Source organism: Nelumbo lutea, chromosome 3 (genome assembly GCF_056320005.1).
Source record: "Nelumbo lutea isolate HS-2025 chromosome 3, American lotus-T2T, whole genome shotgun sequence".
Classification (NCBI taxonomy): domain Eukaryota; kingdom Viridiplantae; phylum Streptophyta; class Magnoliopsida; order Proteales; family Nelumbonaceae; genus Nelumbo; species Nelumbo lutea.
The window spans coordinates 50,881,157-50,909,109 of NC_142686.1; the positions used below are offsets into that span (position 1 = coordinate 50,881,157).

At 39.2% G+C, this 27,953-nt stretch overlaps 1 protein-coding gene across 4 annotated transcripts; it reads left to right on the plus strand.

The window, feature by feature from the left end:
* Positions 1–2,380: 2,380 nt before the first annotated feature.
* Positions 2,381–27,328, plus strand: LOC148864909 (GRF-interacting factor 1-like). 4 transcript variants are annotated; one of them, XM_088977758.1, is made up of 5 exons: positions 2,381–2,833; positions 2,938–3,120; positions 24,374–24,450; positions 26,455–26,539; positions 26,641–27,328. In XM_088977758.1, exons 2-5 carry the CDS (start codon positions 3,040–3,042, stop codon positions 27,073–27,075), a joined length of 678 nt encoding a protein of 225 aa, XP_088833884.1. In that variant the 5' UTR covers positions 2,381–2,833; positions 2,938–3,039; the 3' UTR covers positions 27,076–27,328. The 4 variants fall into 4 exon arrangements, with proteins under 4 accessions (XP_088833884.1, XP_088833886.1, XP_088833883.1 ...); XM_088977760.1 differs by having other exon boundaries at positions 2,522–2,833; positions 26,665–27,328; XM_088977757.1 differs by lacking the exon at positions 2,381–2,833 and having other exon boundaries at positions 2,836–3,120.
* Positions 27,329–27,953: the final 625 nt, after the last annotated feature.

Consider the following 27,953-nt stretch of genomic DNA (forward strand, 5'->3'; position numbering starts at 1 on the left):
AATGATCTTATAGAAGGCAGTGGTATAGTGCAACTATTTCAGGGATTAAATCAACTCCATAAAAAATCTATTATTATTCATTAATATAGGACCCACTCATGATTTTCAACTCTAAAAACACATAGTAGAGTAGATGATAGCCTGATCAAGCAGAGGCTGTGTTCTATGCACTGGATGAGTGCAACCTCGAATGAGAGGCGAATATGTTATATCATTTGTGTTAACCGCGAATTAACAGAAATTTTCTCCAACTAATCGTTTGGCTGGTTGAACCGGCTATTTTTTACTGTTTTCCACCAACCCAAGCATCCACCGGTCACTCATTGCATGCCGGCATTGTGAACGCATAAGCCACCGACAGTGAGAAAAAATCGACCACCCCCCCACCTTGATGACGGCTGCCTTGATCACTCTCATCATCGTGGAGCAAACAACGAATAAGGGGGGAGAATATGATTTGAAAATGAACTCTGGTGAGAAGAAAGAAGGGGAAGAAGAAGAAGGAGAGAGAGAGAGATGGAATGGATTGCGCCGAGTTTAGATTGGCCGCTGCAATCGACCAATCCAATATTTTTGTTTTTTTGTGGATGATTAAACGGGTTATCTCATACGTGCAAAGCCCGTTACGTTATGAATCTCGATCCTGGACGCGTGGTCGATTGTGGTTGGTGCATTCACGCGTCCAATGAACCCACCAGTGCACAAAACGCGGACTGGATCAAGCATGTTTTGAAAACAAGGTCTAAAATTGAATAAACATATGGATCAAAGGGTAATGGCCTAATTGTCTTATTGTTTAAGCACGTGCAATTTGCAATGTTGTTGTTTGAACCTTGAAATCATAAGTTTATCCTCAATTTAATATAGAATTGAAATGAAAATGAGGTCATTCTGAGAATTTCGATGAAAAACAACATTTCCATTTTCCATTTGTTTAATAGCAGACAGTACTGAACCTTTTATTATTTTAAATAGCAAAGTTAGGGATGGATGAACCACTGAACAGAATTAAAATAAGAGGATTTAGATTTCTTTTAACTTGGCTCTTACGTCCACTAACTCAAGTTTGGTGCAATTGTTCCCAGATATATAATAATGTAAAAATGTACGAATCAACCATTTTATTACATTGAATAAAAGAACGCAGTTGCCTGCAGGACCAAATGAGGATATGCAGACGCAATTTATTAATTTTTTTCAATGAACTCTGGGATCTAAGCCTGTGGTTCATTTAAGACAATGAAGAGTTGTACGCTTCCTAACTCCCAATTTAACGCTTACCCCCCTGCCCCTTCCCCTAACTACATGATTTTGAAGGTGGGAAGAGCTTCGGTCCAATCCAAAATCAAAATGTTCATAGATGGGACGACCCAAATTGACCCAGAAGGACAAACCAATATTGAAGCAGAAGGTCGATTTAGAAAAGTTTTTTGATGGTTTTGATTGTTAATTTACTAGTAAATTTAGATATGCAGAAAAGTGTAACATTTATATCTAAATTGATATATTATATAAAGCATATACTTGTCTTGATTTCGATCTATCATTCAGCTGATAGTTGAGATGGTTATTTGGCAGGACTTATGGAGGCATAAGATCAACTACATGCTCTCCATGGAAAGGTCAGTAGATACCACACGTACACGAGGTTATTTGTAAAAAAAAAAATTAAACCATCTGGTCAGGTCCCAGTCTATGCAAATAGACCCCTTTTTAAGCTTGTCACTTAGGGGTTGTTTGGTACCAATGGTATTTATAAGATAAATATTTCGTACGATTTTGTCTTGAAAGATGAGACAAAATTTTCTTTAAATGTTTTGTATGATTTTTTATACCTCAGTGCTATTAGGTGTCATTAGGCACCATATTATTCAAATAGTGAAAAATCGGTCTTGAAAATAAAAAACATCAAAATTAGTGTTTTTTAATAAATAATTCACACGATTTTCGAGAAAGTCATTTATCATATAAATGACTCAACCAAATAACTTTTTAGGCATTTTCTATTAGACACATTTACAATGCTGAACTGGCACCGTTTCTTCAAAAAACATCTATATCAAACACCGTCTTATTAATCTATAAAAGCATGACATCAATAGTCATATAATGTCTATATTTGTCAAATAACTAATATATGTCAACCAGCTAAGAACCTTCATGGTTCATGTGTTCCCCTAATCTACATGAGACCCTCAACCACATCGAGATTAGCAGGAAGAGCTCATTAGTATGAGTAAAACCGCAGAGGATTCAAACTCCAGCTTGAACTGCTATTCGCCAACTTGGGGGGCACGTGGGACGTGCTCCCTGGTAGAGAATAAATAAATAAATAAATAAATAATCCATGCAAGTGCAACAGAGCGCAGACTGTGTAGACAGTGTAGAGTGATCAAACAAACTAAAAGAGTCGTTGTACTCTACTCTCTCTACCAAACCAATAAAGAAGATTCCCTGCTGGTGGTGGCCTTGGGGCTTGGGTCTATTCCCATCGGGACCCTAAACACAGCGCGCCCATATAATGTAGATGTAATCTTGGAAAAGAATAAGAAACTGGGGATAATGAATTTATAATGTTTCTTTCTCAAATCTTGCAGGGGGAAATCTTGAGATGCTTAAGCTTATAAAATCCTCACGTCAGTGAGTGAGACAGACCAAGAGTCCAAGAACCAACAAACAGACAAAGGTCGTAGGTTCTGCTTCTTTCCTGCCAAGCACACAGACACACTTCTAGCCCACGTGATTTGGGTTTGGGTCACTGGTGAGTGATGGGTGTGGAGGTGGAACCAGGAAAAGGGAAACCTTCAAAAAGAGCGTCCTAAAATCCAAGCAGGCAAGAGGCAAAACCCCTTCAGTCACTCATAGCACTTCCCTCCTAAGTCACTCACGTTCTGTGTTTGCGTTGTTGTAAGCTAAAAAGGTTGTGACTTTGTATAGATAAAAGTGTACAGAGTGAAGAAAAAGGAAAAAGCATAGCATCTGTAGCGAGCAGTGCCTTGGAGGAGCTTATTGAGAGCTGGGTGGAAGAGATAAAAAGAAATGCAGCAACATCTCATGCAGATGCAACCCATGATGGCAGCTTACAACCCCAACAACGTCACCACAGATCACATCCAACAGGTCTCCCTCCCCTCTGTGCTTTCTCTTGTTTCTTTCTTTTTCCTTTTGTGTTTTGATATGCTTGCTTTAAGTTGGTTTGTCAAGTGTTGGCTTCTTTTACTTGCTGGAAGAGTTTGGTTTAATGGGTATTTGTTGTTCTGATGTTCTCTCCGCTCGTTCTGGTTTGGCCCTTGTCTTGTGTTTTATCCTTCTTCCGAACTGGGTTAGCGCTGTTTTGCGCTTCTCTTTCTTCCATTGTTTTACTTTGTCATTTTATTCATATCAGTATTTCTCTAGGGTTTAGAACTTGATCATTCTCGTTACTATTATTTTAGTTTCGCTTGTCTTTCCTCTCCTTGTACACTTTACTTCAAACTTCTTTCTACGGCCTTTACAGTGATTCAGTTCCATACCTGCCTCTTAGTTTGCTTGTTTCTTTGCTAAGAGGGCATTCTGCTGCCATGGTTTGAACCTTTGATGATACGATAATAGGTGATAAGCCAAGGTTGGAAACTTGGTTGTATGTTCTTTATCTTTGTTCAGCAATGCTTGCTAAAGTATACTTGTAGAGAATATTCTTTCAATATGCATACGCCTGATCTTTCTGTTTCTCTTTTCCCTCACTGTCATCTCTGGATGCTGGGAATAATTCTGCCAAGCATTTCACAATGTCCTTTTCTTTTGTTTAATCCATCAAGGTTCGTTACGAGCCACACTGTTATATGTTCTATTTCATTTCCATGTTACAACTTTATCTGGTAATGGGGTCCTTGTTTTGTGGGTAGGGCATGTGTTTGCGAGGGCTAACCTCGCTAGCATGCCAACTGCTTATGAACGCTGAGGCCTTAAATCCTTTAGGCTGCAGCTAGTGATCAGCGTGGTTCACAATAAATGCATATTCGATTGCTTGGCTTCAAGAAGGATAGGATGAGGAATGAACTATCCACAAAAATGTTGTGGAAATCTACGACTCCTTTACTTGTTTAAGAGTATTTTAACTCCTCTAGCCATCTTGGTTACCTGCTTCTTCTTTATTTCTCTTCTAAGGCTCTGCATGCTATTTCGCAATCTAGTTAGCTGCTTGTGATCACCTATCAGTGGCAGATGACTGTCCTATACGTTTCTCATCTCGGGTGATCAACATAGCCTTCCAAACCCTCTCTTTCTTTCTACTCAACCAGCCTTAAACAACTTTTGATCACAACTAAATATCCCATGCCACCCAAGGAGTCTATTTTCCTACATTAGCTAGAATTTCTGTAAAATATTCAAACATAAAGTGATGAGTTAACTCTTGTAATGGCTTTTTTTCTGATCTCTTTTTTTTTTCACTCTGTCCAACATATAGATACAGTGACAGTCTAAATATGTTTAAAATTGTATGGCCGCTAGTTATAGTGTTTGGATATCCTGCCCACATGAATCCTACCCACAGAACACTACAGCTATACATTGAGAACATTTCACCTATTTGCATGTTACCATTCATGTGGAGATATTCCCAATGTACAGATGTAGTGTCCTGGGCAGGTGTGGGTAGGTTTCATGTGGACAGGAGGTCTGGATTGCTATTTATCTGGTTAACTAGGGTCCAATTGCTTGGTGCCATTGGTGAAATTTCAGGCTGACAACCATGACTGTGCCAAATACAATCGGTGGGTAATGACCATTATTTGTCTGATTGTCCGTATAGTTTAATTAGGAATGTGATATGAAGATAATAGCTTTTGATGTCCTAGACGAGTTTTCTTGAAATATTTTGCCTCTCAAGTTTCAATATAGTGGCCCAATAGAGGATGCATACTCATTTGAGATGGAGGTTGGAGCCTTACTTTTGGGTATTCACTATTCACATTGCAAGCTATGCCCGGTTCTCATTAATCATTGTAGAGACTAAAATGGGTATATTCTGGTGTTAGACATTGGAGTTGGACGTTTGACACTAGCACAGTTTCTCAATGAGTTTAGGGAGACCCCCATAGAATTGAATGCTATCACTAACACAATATAGATAAAACCAGGGTAGAAAAGGTGGGGGGGATAGTGACATCTCCATGTTTGTCATTTCTTTTTGATCTGTAACAGAAACTTTATTAATATTGAGAAGAACAATCTGTTCCAGAAATGGAATGTAGAACGGGTATATCATGTATATACAAATAGCTCAGAGCTGACAAAAAGATAATAAGCACTTGAGAATGATTTTGATACAAATCCCTCCTAGGACCAGGCATACTCCATTCCAACAAGTTTTTGTTACTGTTTGCTGACCTTGGAATCCATTTGAATGAGTGTTTCATAGTGGATACCAGTAGCTTGAAATCTCTAATCAAATGCCTTGGGTTCCATGTTTGTATTGTTTTTTGTGCATTGATGGAGTTACTATTTATTAGCTCTTGCACATTTGCATGTCTCTTCATGTATTCTCCTTTTTGATACATCATTAATACTTCAAATTCCTTAAAATGGATAGTACATATAGGACCAACTGATGGTGGCTCAGTTGGTACTCATCAGAGTAGAGACCTGGGAATCTGGGATCAAATCCTGCTGCCACCTGTTTTCCTTTTGGTGAAAAAAAGACACTGCCACTAGTGTGTGTGTGGGGGGGGGGGTTAAGGGAGGGGGAGGGGATGCCCCTGTTGTGTAGCCCCATGAAGAAAAACAAACCGTATAAAAATGGATAGTATATATATATAGGAGACAGTATTGAAAGTGTCAACTTGTTTAACTAGTTGACTGACTAGGCATTTAAGACCCTGTTTTCTTGTTGAACTTGTCACTTTGGTACTTCTGTACATTGAATCGTGGTTGTTTAGAGCATGTTTTATGTTCTGTTGCATTGCAGTAACATTTTTATCTTTGAATTTAGTGCATTTGGTATGGATAGTCTAATTGTTGCATATGCACAAGTTAGTCATTGTTTCACCTAGGGATGCCAAACGAGTATTTGATACCTTACTGCCTTGACCGTAGTATACTAACAAGAGATCCTATTAGACATTATTTTGCAAGGTAAATCCCAACTAACTGCATTAAAACCAACCATACAATACATGGTTCTGGGTTCTGGTTTGGGCATTTATTAGAACACAGACTGACATGGAACCTGGTGATCCAAGTAACTCTTTTAATGGAACCACTGTTTTGAGTTCATATAATTTAGAAGATGAGCTTCACCGAATAACTTGTGTTGGAATATTTCGTGCCCTATATGATCGAAAATCTTGGTTGTTTTTCTTTCTAAGTTCAAAATGGTATGTGCTGGTACCAGCTATCAGCTTTAATGGTGAAGTAGATTCCTAAAACTTGAAACTCATCCAGTTATGAGAATTAGAATTTCATTAATGTTCTTGTCAAGTTTATTTTTGCGAGTTGTAATAGACCCAACCCAATATAAGACTTGTCAAAAAAAGACCCAATGTAAGAATATGATATTCCACTTTCAGCAATGACCATTTTGAATCAATATTTGTTTGGTTTTTAGACTGTAAAGTATGATATTCAATTGACCATAATAAAACAAGTGCAATGTGCCCCTGTACATTGAGACACCGTATATAGGGTTGTACATCTAAACCAGGTCTATGAACCCCCAAACTGATGAATATCTTTAAGTGTTCACAAAAAATGATTATCAAAATAAAAAGAGAACTGCAATTTCTTCCTTTAAAGGGTTTATGATTAGCCAGTCAATAGAACAATACTCCTATTATTCCTTCCGACTGCTTCTTCTACTGTATCTTCATGCCCTTAAACACCCTATTGTTCTTTCTCTCCAAAAAGCCCTAAATACAGTTGCAGGAATGATTCTCAAAGTTACTTTACCTCTCCCGCTCAAGCTTTCCAAGTGCCAACCCCAAGAAAAGCCTTGAAATCCTCTGAAAAACAAATTTTTACTTTAAACAACTGCATCATTATCATCCAAAATTTGGTTCTTGTCCCAAAATCAGTACTAGTCTATATGTGGTATCAGAGTTGCTGTTTTAATCTCAATGAAAAATCTTTTTTTATAGGTAAAAGAAATTTTTAGTCAAATACAGACAACTCAAGCATTGGAGAGGCACAAGGTGCAATCTCTCCCATCATAAAAAGAAAAAATTACAGATTACAATTGAGTCCAATATGATTGATCCCTACTCATCCCCTAACTAAAGTATCGGCCATCACATTAGCTGATCTCCTCATCCATTGTATCCTCAAATTCATATTTCTAGTGACCCATTTATAGACTCTGGCTCTCAAAGAAAGAAAATCTTAAGAAAAATCTACCTATCAAACATTTTCTTAAGGAAAATCTCAAAGAAAATCCTAAGGATTAAGACCTCCCAATTTATGTAGTGCTTCATGGTCTAAACTGTTCTGCCTTGTTAAAATTCTAAAATTATAATTTTGATTTAAAGGTGGTGTTTTAGGACCTTGTTCTATTAAAAGGGCTAATCAATGGAAAATGTTCTTCTCCTGATACACAGTGCAGGGGTTCTAAAATCAAGGCTATGTAACTCATGTTTGAGGGAATCTTAAACTTCACATGGTAACATGGGGAATACAGCAATGTTTTTGTCTACTATTCCACCTGTTGGACCTATTCTCTCACAGTGGTTAGCAAAAGTAAAAAATAATTTCTGTTGTCACATAGGTTTAGCTGCTTCCAAACCATGTTTAAACCAAAAGTAAGAATCATGCATTATATGATCAACATGATTGTGGTTTAGACTAACTTGCACTTGCAAGACCACTTAAAGGTGGTAATTATTTGTTTTTTCTATTTACTATGTCCTGCTATCCATATGGTTACTTTCTGTTGTGTTGCTTTTGTAGCAAATTGGTCTTGGGTCTGGTTTTCTGCCTCACTAGAAAAAGTAGCAAGTGAATTTTATCAATATTGCAAGGTCTAGATTTAGACAGTATTCTTCAAAGATGATGAAAGAATCTATCCTCCCCTCTCCTTCTACCACTCCCAAGTCCCATTATTTTGCATGAACTTTAATTTGCTTTATCAAGTGTCAACCTAAGATATCTCATTGTGAGCAACAAAGTTTACACATTTGAGTCAGAATTTCCAGTGGAGAAGAGGATAGCTTCTTTAACAGAAAGGGGATGAATTATCACTAATTGGGGAGTCTTTAACGTTACCATTGGGTTGGATATTAGGGTTGATGAGAGGGGAAGGAACTAGAGAATGAGCAAAGATAATTGGTGCAACTTCGATGTGTTTTAAGGAAATTTATAGGTGGTATTATGCACATTCTCTCCTCTCTCTTTGGGTGTATGGGTGGAGGGTTTATAAGCAAGACTTAGCTATGACCTCTTTGCTGTGATGCAGTATGTAAATCAATTGGCATAAGGCCCTTTTCTAATTATAATTGTTTACCTTTTAATTCTGTCCAACAGTAATTGAGGGGGTTCATAAGCATGACTTGAACACACAACCTCATTGTTGTGGTGTAGTACTCTAACCAATTTAGTTAGGGTTCCATCCCAACTATATTTGTTTACCTTAAATCCTTTATGTTTTCTTCCTTCAATTAGTTAGAGGATTGGTTATAGTCTTATTCCTTGAATGTTTTTTGTGTATGCCTCATGTTTATAATTGTGTATTTGTCTGCTGCAGGGTGGGTGGGCTTGCTTCATTTTAAATTTGTATTGGTGGAGTTTATTTATCAATTTAAAAAAAAATTGAAAAGGAATAGTAGAGTCACAAGTCATCTGTGTCTTGGGTTTTAATATATCTGAACCCAAGACCTGGCCTGATGCCATCGAAATTCAAATCTGAATTCTCCTAAATAATGTGCAACAAAATTGCATGTTTCTTTATTGGATATTGATTATTTATGTCAAATGTCATCAAACAACACTATTTATATCATCAATTCAACTACTGTCTATGGAATTAGTTCACCCATGGCAATGGAGAAGCACAATTATAGTTAGTGTTATCAAAATATTGCCTAGTCATTTGAGGGCCATACTAAATTACCAACAGCATCACTAACCAGTCTGTCTATAATATAATATGCTTGCCTGGAAATTAGCATTAATGAAGCCAACCATTTGTTAGTGTTTATCTCTGGTTATTTAAGATAATATCATGCTTGTATTTCTCATATACACACTAGATTCTTAAACATTTGTAATGTCACACGATTGTGTGATGTTACAGGCCATTACCTATTGTTGGCTCTAGCTACTTAGGGTCTTGGGAGAGGTGGACTGGATATGGAGCTACACTTTGTTTTGTTTTTGCACAAAGTGGCCTTCTCAGATTTGAGCCCGTGTTCTCACACTTGTCAGCCCAAGATTTTATTATTGCACAAAGCAATGGCCCATAGTTGGAATGCGTTGGGGAGGAGGCATATGCTTCCTCAAGAGTAAGAAGAATGAGGAGGAGTTTTTTGTTTTTCCTTATTTCTTTTTTATGAAAGATATGTTGTATTAAGAAGAATGGGGATGAATAATTCTAGCTCAAAGGGGCCATTTTCTTTTCTTTCTTTTCTTTCTCTACGAGGCTGCATGAGGTGCATGGGGCGTATGCCTCTGGTATGTCTCATGCAAAAGGCATCTGAGGGTATGCCCCAGAGGCATCAATGTCTCCAGCTTGTGCCACAGGGCATTTTGAGGTTGCCTCTTAAAACTTTGATGAAAAGCTTGTTAACTTTAGGATGCTAAGGTTTTATGACATTGGAAGACTGCATAGGGATTTGAGGATCCAAATGATGAAGGAAATGGAAACTAGACAACGACTTGTGGTTTATCAAGTTTTCTCAACAACTCAGTAAAGCCTTATCCCAAATATATGTTTTTAGATCATTTAATTGCTAGAATTAAGTATGTGTTTCCATATTTTCACTTGTGGTCATGTCTATCATAAAGTACTTCTACTTTGCCTGTTGATATAATCAATTGAGTAGTGGTTTTCCCTATAGAATAAGCTTTCTTTAACTTTCAGATTATACATTGTTTTGCAAAGAAATCGCTTTCTGTTGTTTAACATTCCACTTTTTAGTGAAAATGAATTTCCTTCTGTAGTATTATTGTATATTTTCTAGTGGTTAAGTGAACCACTTTGCTGTATTTCCTTTTCTTTGATTTCATTCTAAGACACCTTTTTATTTCATGCTTGTTTTTCCACATATTTAATTTAATTAGTTGGCCATAGATTACAATCCATTTCCCAAATGCCTAAATGTCATTTTGATTAATCAAATGTTTTCTTAGCTGTTTAACGAACAAAAATGCCCTTTCAATAGCCTTTTTTGTTACCAACATATGAAATTTGGCTTGTCTTTTGAAATATCGTTATTTTCACATATCTAGATCCTACTAAAAGTTCTTTCTTTATATTGTCATGGTTCAAACTTCAATGATTGTTTTGCTGATAAAGAAAATTGATATCCTTATTCTCCTCCAATGTAAAAGAGAAAACAATAATGGACTTGAGCTCCCTCCAATTAATAAAATAAAATTGAACTTTGATGGAAGTTCCTTGGGAAATCCAGGACTATCAGGAATTAGAGGTGTACTCAGGGATGCAATGGGGAAAGCATGTGATCTTCAGAATTGGAGATTGAGGGTGACTCAGAAATGGACCTCTTGGATGAATGACAACAGCCTAGATATGTGGACTTACAGACATGTCATAAGAGAGATCAAGAACATAGCAATGGAGTTAGATGCAACACTTAGATGGGTAAAGAGAACAACAAATGGGATTGCTAACACCTTGGCAAAACAAGGGGTGTATTGAGATAAACATTTTTGTGCAAATTTGTGATTTGGAGTATCCAATTTGTAAAGGGATTGATTACAAACATAACAGAAAATTGCTGTAGTGCTTTCTAATTAATATTAATGAAATGAACTGATTACCGATAACAGATAACAAAAAGAAAATTGATATCTTTTTGTTCTTGTTATCTTAGTAATCGTTTTTGGGAATTGGAATTTCAATCATTCTTCCTATTTGGCTTTAAATAATTGTCCTCCCACCTTGTCTTGTATAGTTGTATTATGTCTTTTCATTGGTTCTACTACCATGTCTTTAGGTGATTTTTCATGAAGTTGCATGTGGCATTGCTTTCTAGTTTCCTCTTATTTTGAGAGGTCTTAGGATATCTTGTAGTTTGGAAAAATGTCTCCCTTTTGAAGTATTCTATTTCCTTATATTTGAACTCAACTACATCCTTCAGACTCTATGATTGTCAATTCTGTAAAACTTGGTATATCTATATCCTTTCTATTGCTTAAAAATTTTAATTATATTTTATTTACACTTGAACCTAGGAACACCAATTCCTAAGTCATGATTTCAGCAGTGAAATGTGCCAAGTGATACCTTGGCTATGCTGTAGATGAACATAACTTTTAAGTTATGAAATGCAGAGAAAATGTTTTTGTTTTTTTCTTCAGATGATGGGGCAAAGATATTCACGTGATATTTAGTTCCTATTATGTTCTTTTCATAAAAACATATTAAGGATTTAAGGCAAGTTGACTTATGCATAATTTCTGAATATTCATGGATTGGCTGAAGTCAAGGATGATTGGTTCAATCATGTGCTACTGTATCTGCAGATACAGAAGGTTTTGATCAAATCAAGCTGTATAGGAGATGGGCCGAATGGCCCATAAACTGTCATTTCATGTTATGTTATGTTCGAACCTCTTACTCTCTAACACTCATTGCCGCCAGCTCTCTCTTCTCTTCCTCTCTTGTTTGTTTTTTTTCTGGTTTGCATCTTGTTAGTGGTGTTAGTGAAGGGGTATTTCAGTCTTTGTACTTGTTGAGAAGGTTGATGTGTATTGTTATGTTAGTTCAAGTGCTTCTTACTTAAAGAAGGGCACTTAAGTCTTTTCCATTTAGTTAATAATACAATAACAGGTCTGGCCGAATCTAGGGAGACGAATCTTTCTCTAATTCGAACCAACCTTTCTCTCTTTCCTCATCTTTCTCTCTTCTTCTTTCTTCTCCTACTTTGCTTTACTTTACTTTACAATCAACAAACAAGACATAATTCTAGGGCAGGTCAAACTTTAACATGGTATCAGAGCAAGGTTCAACAAATCAAACTTGCTAAAATTCTGTCTTTTGCGCATTCGAATTAGGGTTTCTCTTGGGTTTCTCAGCTATGAGTTGGAGACTGGGAAAATGGCTGAAAATGAGTGATCGCCCTCTTCCCTAGGAGGTTCCTATGCCTCCGATTGTGTCGTTGGTGATTGGTTGCTGTGGTTTCTAAGCCCTAGTTAGGGTTGGTACGTGTGGTGTAGTGGTGTCTCAGCCCTTCGTGTGGTTGGCCTTCAGGCAATGAGGTAAAGTTTTTTTTATTATCTGTTATGGAATACATGAGAGGTGTAGTACAGTTCACATGATGGGTTTTCAGATTGCAGTATGCTGGGGTTTATGCTAGGGTTTATGCTAGGGTTTATTCTGGTTTGTGTGTGAATCAAAGGGCAATAGTGTCTACTTAATGGTGAAACTCCCTATAACTGTGGATTAGGGTTTGTGGTGTTACAAGTGTGGTTTTCAGCATTTGATATCGCTGAAATCAGTGTGTAGACTTCGATGAGTAGGGGTTGTTGTGTTGTAGTTTTCAGCATTTAATACTGCTGAAATCAGTGTGCAGATTTCGGTGAGTAGGGTTTGTGGTGTTGCAGTTCTCAACATTTATTACAGTTGAAATCAATGCGCAGATTTCAGTGAAGTGCCTGTGTGTAGTGTGCGGTGTGCAGTGCTCATAATTTAGTGCTCAAAATTCAGTGATAAGGAGTTCGGCAATGGCAGATAACAGTGATAGTAAACCTAGTGTCATGATCTCTACTAACTACCTGAATGTCCAAATGACTTCTATTAAACTGAATGGAGAGAATTATGTTCCTTGGGCCAAGTCTGTAGAGGTTTTTCTGAAGGCAAAGAAGAAAGTGAAGCATATAAGAGAGGAGAAACACCCTGTTAATTTTCAAGAGTATGACGATTGGGAACAGGAAGATGCACAGATCATTACATGGTTGTGGAACAATATGGAACCCAAAATCAGTGTGAATTTCATGTTTCTTGACACAACCAAAGAGGTGTGGGATCATGCTAAGAAACTGTATTCAGGTTTGGATAATACCACTAGGGTATATCAACTGTATCAGGAATACTTCAATCTGCAACAGGGAAGTCAGAGCCTTGAGGAGTACTATGCCAGTGTGAGGAATATCTGTAATGAGTTAAATGTCTATCATGCTCTCACTTTTGATGTCAAAGTTCAACAGCAACAGCAAGAGCAGCTTGATGTGACACGGTTTCTGGTGGGGTTGAAGTCCGAGTATGAACCAGTACGAGCTCAGATACTAGGGGGATCTGCTCTTCCATCTTTAGAGGAGGTGTTTGCCCGTCTTCGGAGGGCTTCCATTGGATCTATGGATTCTAACGTCTTCGATAAATCAGCATTTGCAGTGTCGAGAGGTCGAGGTGGCAGAAGTGGGGCTCGAGGAGCCCAGCCTGGCAGAAGTGATAGTGGTGGATCTACACATACCTGTGGTGGTGGTCGTATTAGAGGCAGAGATTCAGGGGGAGCTTGTGGTAAAGGACGTGGCTCGGGTCCACGGAAGTGTACTCATTGTGGATTGGATGGACATACCATTAACTATTGCTACAACTTAATGGTCCTGCCTCGACGTGGGCCAACCATGCCATGACTAGTGACACCAGTTTCAGCTCTAGACAAGAGAACCTGTCAGCTGACCCGTTGCCTTCTACTCCCTCAGATGGCCCAGGCAAGGAGATGGTGAGTGTTCCTCGGGAGGAGTATGAGAGGTTTGTTCAATCCAAGTCGCAGCAGAACACAGCTTCCTTTGCACACTCAGGTATGGCTTGTTTGGCATCCACACTCCAACCCCTGGATTATTGATTCTGGAGCCTCCGATCACATGACGGGAACTCCAGGTGTGTTTTCATCTCTCACTCATTGCTCAACATCACAATCTGTTACCCTTACTAATGGCTCCACATCATCTATCTGTGGTGTTGGTAATGTTGACATAGACCCTGTATCCCTATTCTCTGTTTTATATGTACCTAAGTTTCCATTTAATCTTATGTCTGTTAGTAAGCTAACCAAGTCCCATAAGTGCTCCATCACATTTTACCATTCTATGTGTGTTTTTCAGGATCTCAAGACGGGGATGAAGATTGGTGGAGGGCATGAAGCCGGTGGACTGTATTATCTTGATGGTGGTGGACGAACGTCGACGGCCCTTCAGTCATCCATTTCTCCTCTCTAGTGGCGTTGTAGATTTGGTCACTCTTCGTTGAAAGTGTTGCAATCCTTAGTCCCTTCATTGAGTCAACTTTCTGTTTTAGATTGTGAGTCGTGTCAATTTGGGAAACACTATCGTGTTCCCTTTCGTTCTAGGGTCGATAATCGTGTGTCGAGTCTTTTTTCTTTAATTCATTTAGATGTTTGGGGTCCTTATAAAGTGATATCATATAATGGATACCGATATTTTGTTATTTTTGTTGATGACTGTTCAAGAATGACGTGGCTCTATTTAATGAAAGAAAGAAGTGAATTATTTGCCGTCTTCTAGAAATTTTATGTTGAGATCTGCAATCAATTTGGCGTTCACATCAAAATTTTCCGTTGTGATAATGAACGTGAATACTTGTCTTCATCTTTTCAAGAATACTTAGACCAACATGGCATTATACACCAAATTTCATGTACTTACACTCCGCAACAAAATGGGGTGGCTGAGAGAAAGAACCGTCATCTTGTAGAAACGACACGCTCCCTCATGCACCACATGAATGTTCCAAAAACCTTTTGAAGCGATGCAATGCTCATCTCTTGTTTCTTAATTAATCGGATGCCCACGTCTATCCTTGATGGTCGTTTTCCTTTTAGTGTCTTATTCCCCAACATGTCTCCGTTTCCGCTTCCTCCTCGGGTATTTGGGTGTGTCTGCTTCGTTCATAATCTGGGTCCCGGGATTGACAAGTTAGATGCACGTTCCCTGAAATGTATCTTCTTTGGCTATTCCCGAACTCTGAAAGGGTACAAGTGTTATCATCCCAGTTCTCGTCGTTCCTTGGTATGGGCTGATGTTACATTCTTCGAGTCTACTCCGTTCTTCGTCGGGTCCGGTGTTGCTTCTTCCTCCTCATCACCACCTCCTTTTCCTCTTCCCGTGGCTGATCCACCTCCTCTGGTTCCAGTCATGCCTACGTCCATGCCTCTGGTGCCACTGTCGGTTGACCGTCCACCCATCCGTCACGTGTATACACATCGCCCACATGTACCGGCTGCAGCTCCTCCAGCTTCATCACCGTCGACAGATCCAGCTCCGGCTCCGACACCAGCCTCCGACCTAGATCTCCCTATTGCCTTCCGAAAAGGTAAACGTACTTGCACCCTTCACCCTATTTCCAATTTTGTTTCACTTACCCACCTCTTCGCCTCCCATCCCCAGTTCATCTCTTTGTTATCCTCCGTGGTTGTTCCTAAGGATGTCTAGGAAGCCCTTACCTCTCTAGAGTGGTGCCGTGCTATGGAAGAAGAGCTCTCTATTTTGCATAATAATCACACTTGGGATCTCACCGCTCTTCCTCCTAGGAAGCAGGCTGTCGGTTGTAAGTGGATGTATAGTGTACTCCCAAACATATAGCATTGACTACACAGAGACATTCTCCCCGGTTGCTAAGATAGGGTCAGTTCGTGTCGTCATCTCTCTTGCAGCTTTGTATGATTGGCCTTTCCATCAGCTAGATATCAAAAATGCCTTTTTGCATGGTGATTTGCTCGAGGAGGTCTACATGGAGCAACCACCAGGGTTTGTTGCTCCAGGGGAGGATGGTAAGGTATGCAGACGTAAAAAGGCTATTTATGGACTTAAATAGTCCCACATTGGAATGCAATGCTAAGGATTGTGAGGTATCTGAAAGGAGCTCCTGGTCGTGGTTTGCTGTACAAGAGTGGTGGAAAGCTGGTAGTAGAAGGATACACCGATGCTGATTGGGTAGGTTCTATGTCTGACAGACGATCCACCACAGGCTATTGCACCTTTCTGGGGGGTAACCTGGTAACGTGGAAAAGTAAGAAGCAAACAGTTGTGGCAAGAAGCAGTGCAGAAGTAGAATATAGGGCCACGGCACATACTGCTTGTGAATTAGTGTGGCCGAGGAACCTTCTACAGGAGATAGGATATGACATCAGTACTCCAATGAAGCTCTATTGTGACAATTAGGCAACAGTTCATATCTCTTCCAATCCAGTGTTTCATGAAAGAACCAAGTACATCGAAGTTGACTGCCATTTTGTGAGAGAGAAGGTGTTGAATGGGGTGATAGAAACTGCATATGTTAGTACGGGAAATTGCATATGTAACAAGCTGGGATTATATGATATATACTCACCAGCTTGAGGGGGAGTGTTAGTGGTGTTAGTGAAGGGGTATTTCGGTCTTTGTACTTGTTGAGAAGGTTGATGTGTACTGTTATGTTAGTTCGAGTGCTTCTTTCTTAAAGAAGGGCACTTAAGTCTTTTCCATTTAGTTAATAATATAATAATAGGTCTGGCCGAATCTAGGGAGACGAATCTTTCTCTAATTCGAACCAGCTTTTCTCTCTTTCCTCATCTCTCTCTTCTTCTTTCTTCTCCTACTTTACTTTACTTTACTTTACAGTCAACGAACAAGACATAATTCTAGGGTAGGTCAAACTTTAACACCTCTAATCTCAAACAGTTCTAGACATCAAGTGGTCTGTTTTTCAACTTGGTATCAGAGCGGGCCATTGCTTGGTGTGTCCCTCATGTGGTTCTAGTTCAGCTAACTGCATGAGGAGGTTCTAGGGCTGAAAGTTTACAGTCATCCGCCTGGTTCTTGGAGGTCATTGGAGGGTGCCCAAGTTTCTAGACACTTGGAGAAGGTTTCGGTGACCAGGAAGAATCAGAGAGCAAGGTGTTCGGCCTAATTTGAAATCATAGAAAAGGATTTCGAAGTTATCTCAAAGAACAAGTGTTCGACCTGGTTTGAATTTCAAACCATAGACTCTCTTACTGTAAGTTTTTTCTCAGTCCTTTGTTGGGTTATTTTTGTTGTTTGGGAGGACTGTTAAAGCATTCAAAGCCCACCTCCATTCGACCCACTATTCCTGGACTGATTCTACTAAGAAATTTCTGAGTTATTTTGGAAGTGCTATTTGACTGATTATTGGATTGCCAAGCTGTTGAAACTGATCTAAACTAAGTGGTACTAGTCTCATCTTCATCCCAACCTCTTCTTGGACCTATACTGAACACTTTGAAGTGGTTTCTTCTAGTTAACAGTAGGCTGTTAACAATTGCACCCTAAGTGTTCGACAAAAGGTCTCTTAAGGACTGTGACCTCTTTTTTCTTCCCTTTGGGACAACGGTTGTTGGGAACCTAAAACACCTAGTGATTGGAGGTTTGCTGGGTGTCCTTTGAAGGCAGAAACAATATAGAAAGAGCTACCACCGAGCTGGACTATCACAATTATCAAGATTGAACTGATTCTGTGAGCTAGTTGTTGTTACCTATTCAGCTCAAACTAAGCTCATCAAGACCCCCAGTACTTTGGGAAACCTATTAAAATCCTAATTGGAGCCTTTACATGATGAATTTCTCAAGCCTTGAAAACAAGAATGTTGTTGAATATGGACAGATTTTGGGAACCCCGGCCGATTCTATGCTGGCTGTAACTACAGTTAAAGTTGATGGGACCAACTACTTGACTTGGTCACAATCAGTGAAAATTCATATTTGTAGCAAAGGAAAATGGGGTTTTATTTATGGGAGCAAGAAAGTTCCTCCAGAGGATGATCCATCTTATGAGAGATGGGTGCAAGAAAAGTACACAGTGATTGGGTGGTTTGTGAACTCAATGCAACCACAGATTAGTCAACATTATCTGTGGATAAACTCGGCTAAAGAAATCTGTGATAGTGTTGCAGAAACTTACTCCTAGAAGTTGAATGTTGCCAGAGCCTACAAACTGAGAAGTGATGTGAAGAATCTAAGACAGGGGGAGAAGATACTTGCAGCATACTTCTCAGCCCTAAAATCTCTATGGCAAGCGATTGATTTGATAGAGGCTGTGACATGGGATACCCATAAGGATGCTGGAACATACATGAAATTAGTTGAAAGGAATATGGTCTTTGAGTTCTTGACAGGGCTGAATTCCAAATATGACATTACAAAGCCAAACATCTTGTCCAAGGAAGATGTTTCATTGTCTCAAGCATATGCTTTGGTTAGCAGTGAAGAAAGTAGGAGGCAAGTGCAAGTTCAAGGAGTCAATATCAATGATCATTTTGCAAATATGGGAATTAAACCCTAAAGGGTTATAGGAGCTCCTAGTGGCACAGGAAAGAAGGAGGTGGTGTGTGAATTTTGCAAGAAGCCAAAACACACCAAGGACAAGTGCTGGAAATTGCATTCCAGTCTTGTCCCTATCCGATTCCAAAAGAAGAATGATAGTAGAAAGACAGGAAGTGCACATGCAACCACAAGTATAGATACAGAGGTTGAGTCTGCCAGTGCACAATTGGCAGTCATGAAAGCTGGATATGAGAAGTTTGGAAAGATGATCAATTAGCTTGAAGGCCCTTCTGGAAGTCCAGCCACCACCGCATTTGCTCACTCAGGTATAAGGGCTTCTGCTAACCATGCATCCACCTCAGGTAATCCCAAAACCCCTTGGATCATAGACTCAGGTGCTTTTGATCACATGACCAACTTTTCCACTTTGTTTGTTTCATATGATTTGCTTCCTGGTCGTGACAAAATCACCTTAGTTGATGGTTCTCTTGCCCTTATTTCTAACAAGGGAACTGTTAAGCCTACAGACTCCTTACTCTTATCTTCCAATCTTCATGTACCTAAATTAAATACCAACTTATTATCTGTAAGTAGCTTGACCAAATCATTGAATTGTTGTGTAACATTTTTCCCTTCTCACTGTGTGTTTCAGGACTTGAAGTCTCGGAAGGTGATTAGGAGTGGCCATGAAGCGAATGGAATATACTTGCTCGACACCCCTGGCCAATGCTTTGATCATCCCAAGAATGTTGCTTTTGGTTTTACTTCTTCATAGTCTGTCAGTCAAATTATGTTGAGTCATTATTGGTTGGGTCATTTACCTTTTTCTGCTTTAAGTCATTTGCTTCTCAAACTGTTTAAGGGAGTCAGTGTGTTCAGTCTCAATTATGAGTCGTGTCAGTTGTCAAAGCATTGTAGAAACAATTACCCTGTGAGCAATAAAAGATCTTATTTTCCTTTTCATATTGTACACTCTAATGTGTGGGGGCCTTACCACTTATCCTTTATGGGGGGGTTATAGATATTTTATCCTGTTTATTGATGATTTTTCTAGATTCACTTGGATATACTTAATGAAATCAAGGGATGAAGTCCCGAGACTTGTGAGGCAATTTCACGAGCTTGTTTTAACTCAATTTGATACCAGAATTAAGGTTTTCAGATCTGACAATGCAAAAGAGTATTTTGAGAAGAGTTTATCCTTGTATCTCTTTGACATGGGGGTTATTCACCAAAGCTCCTGTGTTAGAACCCCTGAACAAAATGGAGTTGTTGAGAGGAAAAACAGACATTGTTGAAGTTGCAAGGAGCCTTTTGTGTGCCTCACATGTTCCCACAAGATTTTGAGGTGATGTTGTATTTACTGCTACCTATCTCATAAACCGTATGCCATCCAAGGTTTTAGGGTTTAAATCCCCCTTCAATCTTCTTCATCCAGACAAGGATCTCTTCCCAATTCCTCTTTGTGTGTTTGGTTGTACCTGTTATGTTCACATTCCAAGTGTGTAGAGACATAAGTTTGAACCAAAAGCCCACAAATGCATCTTCCTTGGTTACTCCCCTACTTAAAAGGGTTATTGTTGTTTTGATCCAAAGGCTGACACCCGACATGTCTCTATGGATGTTACCTTTGATGAACTTTCTCTTTTTTATGGTTCCTCTCAAGAAGGACATTGTCAACAGGGGGAGAGTCTGTCACAAGTTTTTGCTCTTCCTCTTCCTGTCCAAGTTGAGTTTCTTGACAAACCTGTATCCTCACCAAATGAATCAAAGGAGGATCAACCACTTCATTCCTCTTGTCCTAGTGCCCCTATTTCTTTACCTCCTTGTCCTATCCATAATCCCAAAGTGTATCAAAGGCAGAGATCCAGGAATGAGCAAGTAGTTTCCCTTACAACAGATGATGCTCATACATTCCCAATCACAGATGAGATAACAAGTACTACTTCAGCTCCCTTGGAATCATCCTTCCCAGATCTTGATGTCCCCATTGCTATTAGGAAAGGAAAGCGGAAGTGTATTGCATACTGCATTTCCAAACACCTTTCTTATGACCTACTTTCTCCTTCATACTGTGCCTACCTCTCTTCAGTTGCTTCTAACTCCATTCCTAGGTCTGTATCAGAAGCTCTTGGGATTCCAGAATGGAGAGATGCCATGCAAACTGAAATGGATACTCTACATGAAAATGATATTTGGGAGGTGGTGGATTTGCCTGAAGGGAAGGATCCAATTGGGTGCAAGTGGGGTTTTACCATTAAATACAGGGCTGATGGGACTATTGAGAGGTACAAGGCTAGACTTGTTGCAAAAGGCTACACACAGACATATAGGATTGACTACTTGGAGACTTTTGCCCCTGTTGCTAAGATGACATCTGCGAATGTTCTTTTATCTCTGGCAGCTCACTTTGATTGGCCTCTCTATCAGTTAGATGTAAAAAATGCATTTCTGAATGGTGACTTACATGAGGAGGTCTACATGTGTCTTCCTCTAGAAATGTATGAGAAAGATATGCAAGGATAGGTATGTAAACTGAAGAAATCTCTTTATGGCCTCAAACAATCTCCTAGAGCCTGGTTTGAGAGATTTAGAGCTGCACTTGTTAAATTCGGCTATGTTCAGACACAGTCAGATCATACTCTTTTTGTGAAGAAAAGTGGATCTCTAGCAGTGTATCTTATTTTGTATATTGATGACATAGTGACTGGTGATGATGCCTCAGGCATTCTGGCCCTTAAGTCTTTCCTCCGTATAGAATTTGAGATTAAGGATTTGGGGGAGTTGAGATACTTCCTTGGCATAGAAGTTGCCAAATCCAAGGATGGGATTCTTATTTCCCAGAGGAAATATGTCATTGATTTGTTGTTTGAAACTGGAAAAATGGGTGCAAGACCAGCTGCAACTCCTATTGATATGAGTTACAAAGTTTCAGCTTCGGATGGAACTTTGTTGGAAGACAAAGGGGTCTTTCAGAGACTTCTTGGGAAGCTTCTGTACCTGTGCGTGACTAGGCCAGATATTGCGTATGCTGTCAGTTGCATTAGCCAGTTCATGCATTCTCCTAGAGATACCCATATGGTAGTAGCAGAACAGATTTTGGTCTATCTGAAAGGCTCTCTAGGAAAAGGAATTCTATTTACCAAGCATGGTCATCTGAAATTTGAAGCCTATACTGATGCTGATTGGGTTGGAAATATTGATGATAGAAGATCTACTTCAGGGTATTACAGTCTGGTGGCTGGTAATGTTGTCTCTTAGAGGAATAAGAAACAATCAGTTGTGGCCCGATCCTCCGCAAAAGCAGAATATAGAGCCATGGCACATGGAGTCTCGGAGTTGTTGTGGATAAGGTCCTTAATGGAAGAACTTGGGATTGATCATGACAAACCCATGATGTTGTACTGTGATAATTAGGCTGCCATCAACATTGCTCACAACCCGGTACAACATGATAGAACCAAACATATTGAGGTTGATAGACACTTTATTTGAGAAAGAGTCTCCTTTGGTGAAGTGTGTCTTCCATTCATTACTTCTGAAGGACAATTGGCAGATTTCCTCACCAAGGGCATTTCCAAGGCAAGACTTCAACATGACACTAGCAAACTGGGCATGATTAACATCTATGCTCAGCTTGAGGGGGAGTGTAGAGGAGATGGGCCGAATGGCCCATAGACTGTCATTTCATGTTATGTTATGTTTCTCTCTGTTATGGGCCTTATTCTGGGCTCATACTCTGTAATGTTCTGTTTTTTGTATTTTCTTGCCCACTCTAGGGCCTCTCTGTAATTTATCAAAGATTAACTTCTTAATAAGATGTTTAGAGTGTTAGAGAGAGGTTATGTTTGAACCTCTTACTCTCTAACACTCATTGCCACCAGCTCTCTCTTCTCTTCCTCTCTTGTTTGTTTATTTTCTGGTTTGTATCTAATATCAAACAGTTCCAAACATCAAGTGGACTGTTTTTCAACTCATGCTTTGTGTTCTCCTAGACACAGTGAGAAGTCCAGAATTAAGCTTCGTATTCCCCTAGACACCTGCGTGGTTTGCTTCTTTTTATTTCTTTTTTTACTTTTTAGATGGTTGTCCCCAAGTCTTCAATAAGACAAACATACTAGTTAATGACCGAATTTGTAAACAGATTTTATCTACAGATATAGAGCAAATAAGCTCTATATCCTTATTCAGGGCCAGGACAATTAAACTTAGAGGACCAAGAATCAATCTGCAAATTTACAGGCCAGCGATAATGTTGTGACTGTTATATGTGCCCTTTATTCTGTTTAGTATTTAAACGCGAGTTGCTGTTGTTGTTCCCCTAATCAAATTTTATCTCTTTAGGCTCAATTTGGAAAGAGTACAAATGCAAATACATACAAAATAATACAAAATACAAGGTTTTGCTCTCTACATATTTGATTTGTACTCCTTCCAAACTGAGCCTTAGGAACTGATTCCAGGTTAGTTCTTCAAGTTTGGTCTAGCCATAGTGAGAAGTCCAGAATTACATTTGACCCAGGAGACTACCAATTATCTTGATTTGTCTCAGAGGTCCAGAATTATCTGTTTTTGTGCATTCTGTTCCTTAAGTTTGGCCTCATGGTCTTTTTTTTTTACTTTTTTTAGATGGTTGTCCCCAAGTCTTCAATAAGACAAACGTACTAGTTAATGATTGAATTCATGATCAGATTTCATCTACAGATATAGAGCATTTGTCTCAGAGGTCCAGAATTATCTGCTTTTGTACATTCTGTTCCTTAAGTTTGGCCGCCTCATGGTCTGCTTTTTTTTTTTTACATTTTAGATGGTTGTCCCCAAGTCTTCAATAAGACAAACATACTAGTTAATGATTGAATTCATGATCAGATTTCATCTACAGATCTAGAGCAAATGAGCTCTATATCGTTATTCAGGGTCAGGACAATAATGTTGTGACCCTTTTATGTGCCCCTTTTCTGTTTAGTATTTGAATGCGAGTTTCTGTTGTTGTTTCTCCTAATCAAATTTGATCTCTTTAGTAACTAATTCCAGGTTGGTTCTTGTTCACTTGCCAATTTTCAGATCAACCTGTTGGCAGGTTCAGCCTTCCAATCTCCTGATTGGGTGTTTGTCATTGAACTTCATGTATATTGACCAGATTAGCTTACAGAGTTTCAACGGGGGTTTTCTGCACACACACACACAGAAGAACTCTTGAGTTTTTTGTGGTCTTATCCTGTTCAAGCACCATTTGTTGGGACATTATGGAATGGGGAGTGGGTGTTCAGCAGATTCTGTCATTGTTTTTTTTTTTTCTTGTAGCTTCCTCTCAACATTGATCTTGGTCTCATTTTCTTTCCAATCCAGCTTTCCCTTTCTCACTTTTGTTTCATTTCAAATTTTCTGCCCCTCTAGTTTGTTTTTTATAGCAAAATATAACAATTAAACAGAAAAGAGGGTACAGTACATGAAAGGGTGATTTGATAGCACCCAATGCAAGACACTACAATCAGTTCTCACAAAAGGTAATAGAACCATGAAAAGTAGATGCATCAGATACATCCACTATTAAAAATCTTAGGACAGACTAAATTCAATTCCAAGGGTAGACTGGAGGTTGGAGCCAAAAGAGTCTTTGGAATCCTCTGAAAATTCCTAGTAAGGCCAGACTGGCCAGTACTCAGTCCTTGATCATATTACCTTTCAATTTGTTTGTTGTCCACTTTATTATCTATTATTTAATTAGCTCCTGCATCTTGTGTTTCATTGTGGATTAACATGCACAGAATCTGGATGAGAACAAGTTGCTGATTCTCAATGTTGACTTGATTTTCATTTCTTTCAAATTAAGCTTTCGTTTCACCTTTTTTTCATTGTGGATTAAACTTGTTTTCTTATTTACTTCATCTTCTATTACTTAATTAGCTTTAGTATTTCCTGTTTCATTTTGGATTTATATGTGCAGTATTTGGATGAGAACAAGTCTTTGATTCTGAAGATTCTTGAGAACCAGAACTCTGGAAAATTGAGTGAATGTGCAGAGTAAGTCTGGGTTTACGCCATTTTGTTTAGCTTTAATTTTCTAACCAGTGTTGATTCATTAGTTTCCTGGACCTGGAATGTTTAATTGGAAGTTGGGAGTTGTCAAGTTGATAATTAAATTGTCGCATATTCTCCTGAGTGTATTTAATTTCATGGAACATATTGATGATTTGACCCTACAGGTTCTTTCTTATCGTAATGACTTGATCTATTGTAGTTAAGTAATATTTCTTGATGGTTTAGTATTTAGTGTGTATTCTGTTATTCTATGGATGCTCTAGTTTTATTGTGTAAGAAATGTCTACTCACTGCACAATGACAAATGTCTTTTCCCAGAGGAAAGTGCATAAATGTATGATTTCCATTTGGATGCAATATCATTATCCCCATCAGTAGACTGATTATTACTTGCAAATGTTAAAGAAACAGAAGGGGGATTAAAATCATCTTATTGCTAGGCACCTGGACAAGATTTTTTTTTGTAAATAAATGAAGAAAATGGATTGGTTCTTTAACTACAAAAAACATGACTCAGTTTCCGCTAAATAGTGTGCAATAAGTTCATTGAGTTCCAAGGACTGCATTTAATATAGATGATCAATACTGGGGGAATTGTGATGCAGTACAAGTTGACCTTGTTTAGGTCATAGGCCCATACCTGTGGGGTTCCCTTATTATTCTTATGCCCCAAGCTTTAGTAGCTTCTCCTATTGCATGTCTGCTAAAGCCAGCCCAATATGGAACTATACATAAGAGAATATTTTAGGAAGATACCTAGAATGTATTTCATGTTTTATTTTGGGATTAAGGCTGAGTTGAGATTTTGTTTTATTAGGTTGTTTGACGAGTTAGTATAGTTGTTTTATTAGTATTGTCATTCTTATGAAGTTGGTGAAGTATAATGTTTAGAATGAAGTTCTTTTTTTTTTGTGCAAGTCGTGGATGTACATTAAGTCTATTGGTTTCTTCCTGCTTCAGTAAAATTTATTCAAGGTACCCTTCTTTGAAAGGTGTGTTATACTGAAACTGGTACGAGAGCAAGTTTTCAATTGTCTTTGGGACTTTTTAGACACCTGTCTGAGCTATTCCTGGGATCATTGAAGATTGCTAATCTCCATTCTGTGGTTCAACTTTGCCTGTTTTGTGGGTCTACCCATTCTGTGAATGCACTCTTCCCATTCCATGGTTACATTTTGCTCGTTCTGCAAGCCACCTTCATTCTGCCCATCCACATTCCCATAGCCTCCATTCCACCACCACCATTAGGTTACCAAGTTTCTGCTACTCAACATCGTTCCATTTACATTTTCATTTCCACATACAACCTCATTCTGCCACCTACCACGTTTTGGATGCTTTCATTATGTAAGCACTTTTAGTTGTATCACCCCACTTCTTTTTGTGAGCCCTCATTTTGCCCCCACCTCATTTAATGAACGCCATTTTACTGCCTATTTCAGTCCTCAAGATAAGAGGGGGGGGGGGGGTTTCACTGTTGTTTTGCGTGATGTTATTCTTATGATAGTTGGTTGCCGGTTTTAGGGACGACCATGGCTTTGCTATGTTGCTATGGCAAAACCATTTTCTTTATTTTCCTGGATTTTGAATGAACTCAGAAAACAAAACTTGAATTTTTGAGACTTGAGAGATATTAGTCACATAACATGAATCAAGAGGACCAATACCTCCTTCCAGCAAACACTTGCTGAAAACATAGACATCCTACAACTGATTTTTTTCTCCCCTTCTGCAAGAACATCTGCACAGCCAAACACCATAAAATAGCATTCTATGCGGAAATCATTCATTTTCCTTCATTTTGTGTGTAGCGAAATGGAGACATAGTGTTTAGTGTAATATTTTCTGTGTTTAGTATATGCATTTTCTTGGGCAAGTTCTCCGTTATTGCATATGGTTCCCACGTCTCTGTGAATCAATAATTACATTACAAATTTCTTAGCCATGGTTCAAAACATTATATTGAGAGTAATTGCATTCTGGCAGGAACCAGGCAAGGCTTCAACGGAACCTTATGTATTTGGCTGCCATTGCTGATTCCCAACCTCAACCTCCTACCATGCATACTCAGGTATAAATTAACCCCTCTAATCCCCACTAGCTATTTTATTTATTCTCTTCTCTCCTTTTAATGGGGGACCGCTTTACTTGAATCCATGTTATGTTTTCCAGTTTCCTCCAAATACTGTCATGCAGCCAGGTGCACACTACATGCAACACCAGCAGGCCCAGCAGATGACGCCGCAGTCAATCATGGCTGCTCGATCCTCCATGTTGTATGCCCAGCAGCCATTGTCAGCATTGCAGCAGCAGCAGGCTTTGCATAGTCAACTTGGCATGAGCTCTAGTGCAAATAGTGGACTTCACATGCTGCATAATGATGCTGGTGTGGGAGGCAATGGGGCACTTGGGCCTGGAGGCTTTCCTGATTTTGGCCGCAGTGCCTCTGGGGAAGGTTTGCATGCAGCGAGCAGAGGAGTGACCATCGCAAGTAAGCAAGATGTGGCAGGTCCAGGTTCTGCTGATGGGAGAGGTGGCAATCCTGGTCAAGGTGGAGATGGCAGCGAACCTCTATATCTTAAAGGTGCTGAAGATGAGGGAAACTGAAAGGTGGGTATGGGAGCCTGCTTGTTAGCATCCGAATTGAGTTAGGGGTGTGTCATCATAAATCTCGTTGGCCAGTGGACATGGATAGTGCTTTTAATGTTAATGTTGGTGATGACCGTAGGACATTCACTTAAAACTTCTTATAGTATGCGACGTGCATCTTGCATTAGTATATCCTGTAAATCTGTAGGTTGTTGATGGAATTATGGTAAGCTCTGAATTTACGGCTCATCTGGATTCTATGCATTCAAAATGGCTTCCTCCATGTTGTCTATGCTATTATTGGCAGTTGCAGTGTAACTGGGCGTTGAAGGAAACAAAAAGCGCACTGCATATGATTTTGCTCCGAACTCGAGTAAATGAGGTCTGACAATAAGTGTAAAGATTTTGATGGATTTAATTCCCCTCTGTTTTTTCTTTCACGTGGAAAAGAGTTAGCCATAGAAAAACATGGTGGATTATGCTTGAGAAATGTTAGGATATAATGAGATCTTTGAGATGTGCATATGGTGGCAGGAGCCTACTTGGAAGCTAAATACTCAAAACTTGATTTGCAGATAATTGAGTTTGAGTGGAGCAGTTTGTCAGGTTTGAGCTAGGTAGTACCCGATTCAAGTGGCTTGCAAGCCTAATCGAGTTTTGAGCTGCAAACTTGGAGTCTGAATCAAGGTTCAAAATATTGATACGCCCCGTATTCTGGTAGGGGTGTATCGGGTGAATCGATACTGCATTTTTATACATTTTTTTTCGCAACCAGTTCAGGGGGGCGGTCTCTACCCCCTGAACTGGTCAGACCCCCGATACACCCACTGTAGGGGCATATCAGGGGAGTCCCAGAATGAATGGGCCAATACGTGTTGATACTTTAAACCTTGGTT

What these genes read in the sequence shown, in the direction of transcription:
- LOC148864909 (XM_088977758.1), top strand. Translation starts at nt 3,040, where the DNA reads ATGCAGCAACATCTCATGCAGATGCAACCCATGATGGCAGCTTACAAC. An exon ending in CCACAGATCACATCCAACAG is followed by an intron (nt 3,121 to 24,373) that starts GTCTCCCTCCCC and finishes TTATATGTGCAG; the next exon opens with TATTTGGATGAGAACAAGTC. An exon ending in CTCCTACCATGCATACTCAG is followed by an intron (nt 26,540 to 26,640) that starts GTATAAATTAAC and finishes TATGTTTTCCAG; the next exon opens with TTTCCTCCAAATACTGTCAT.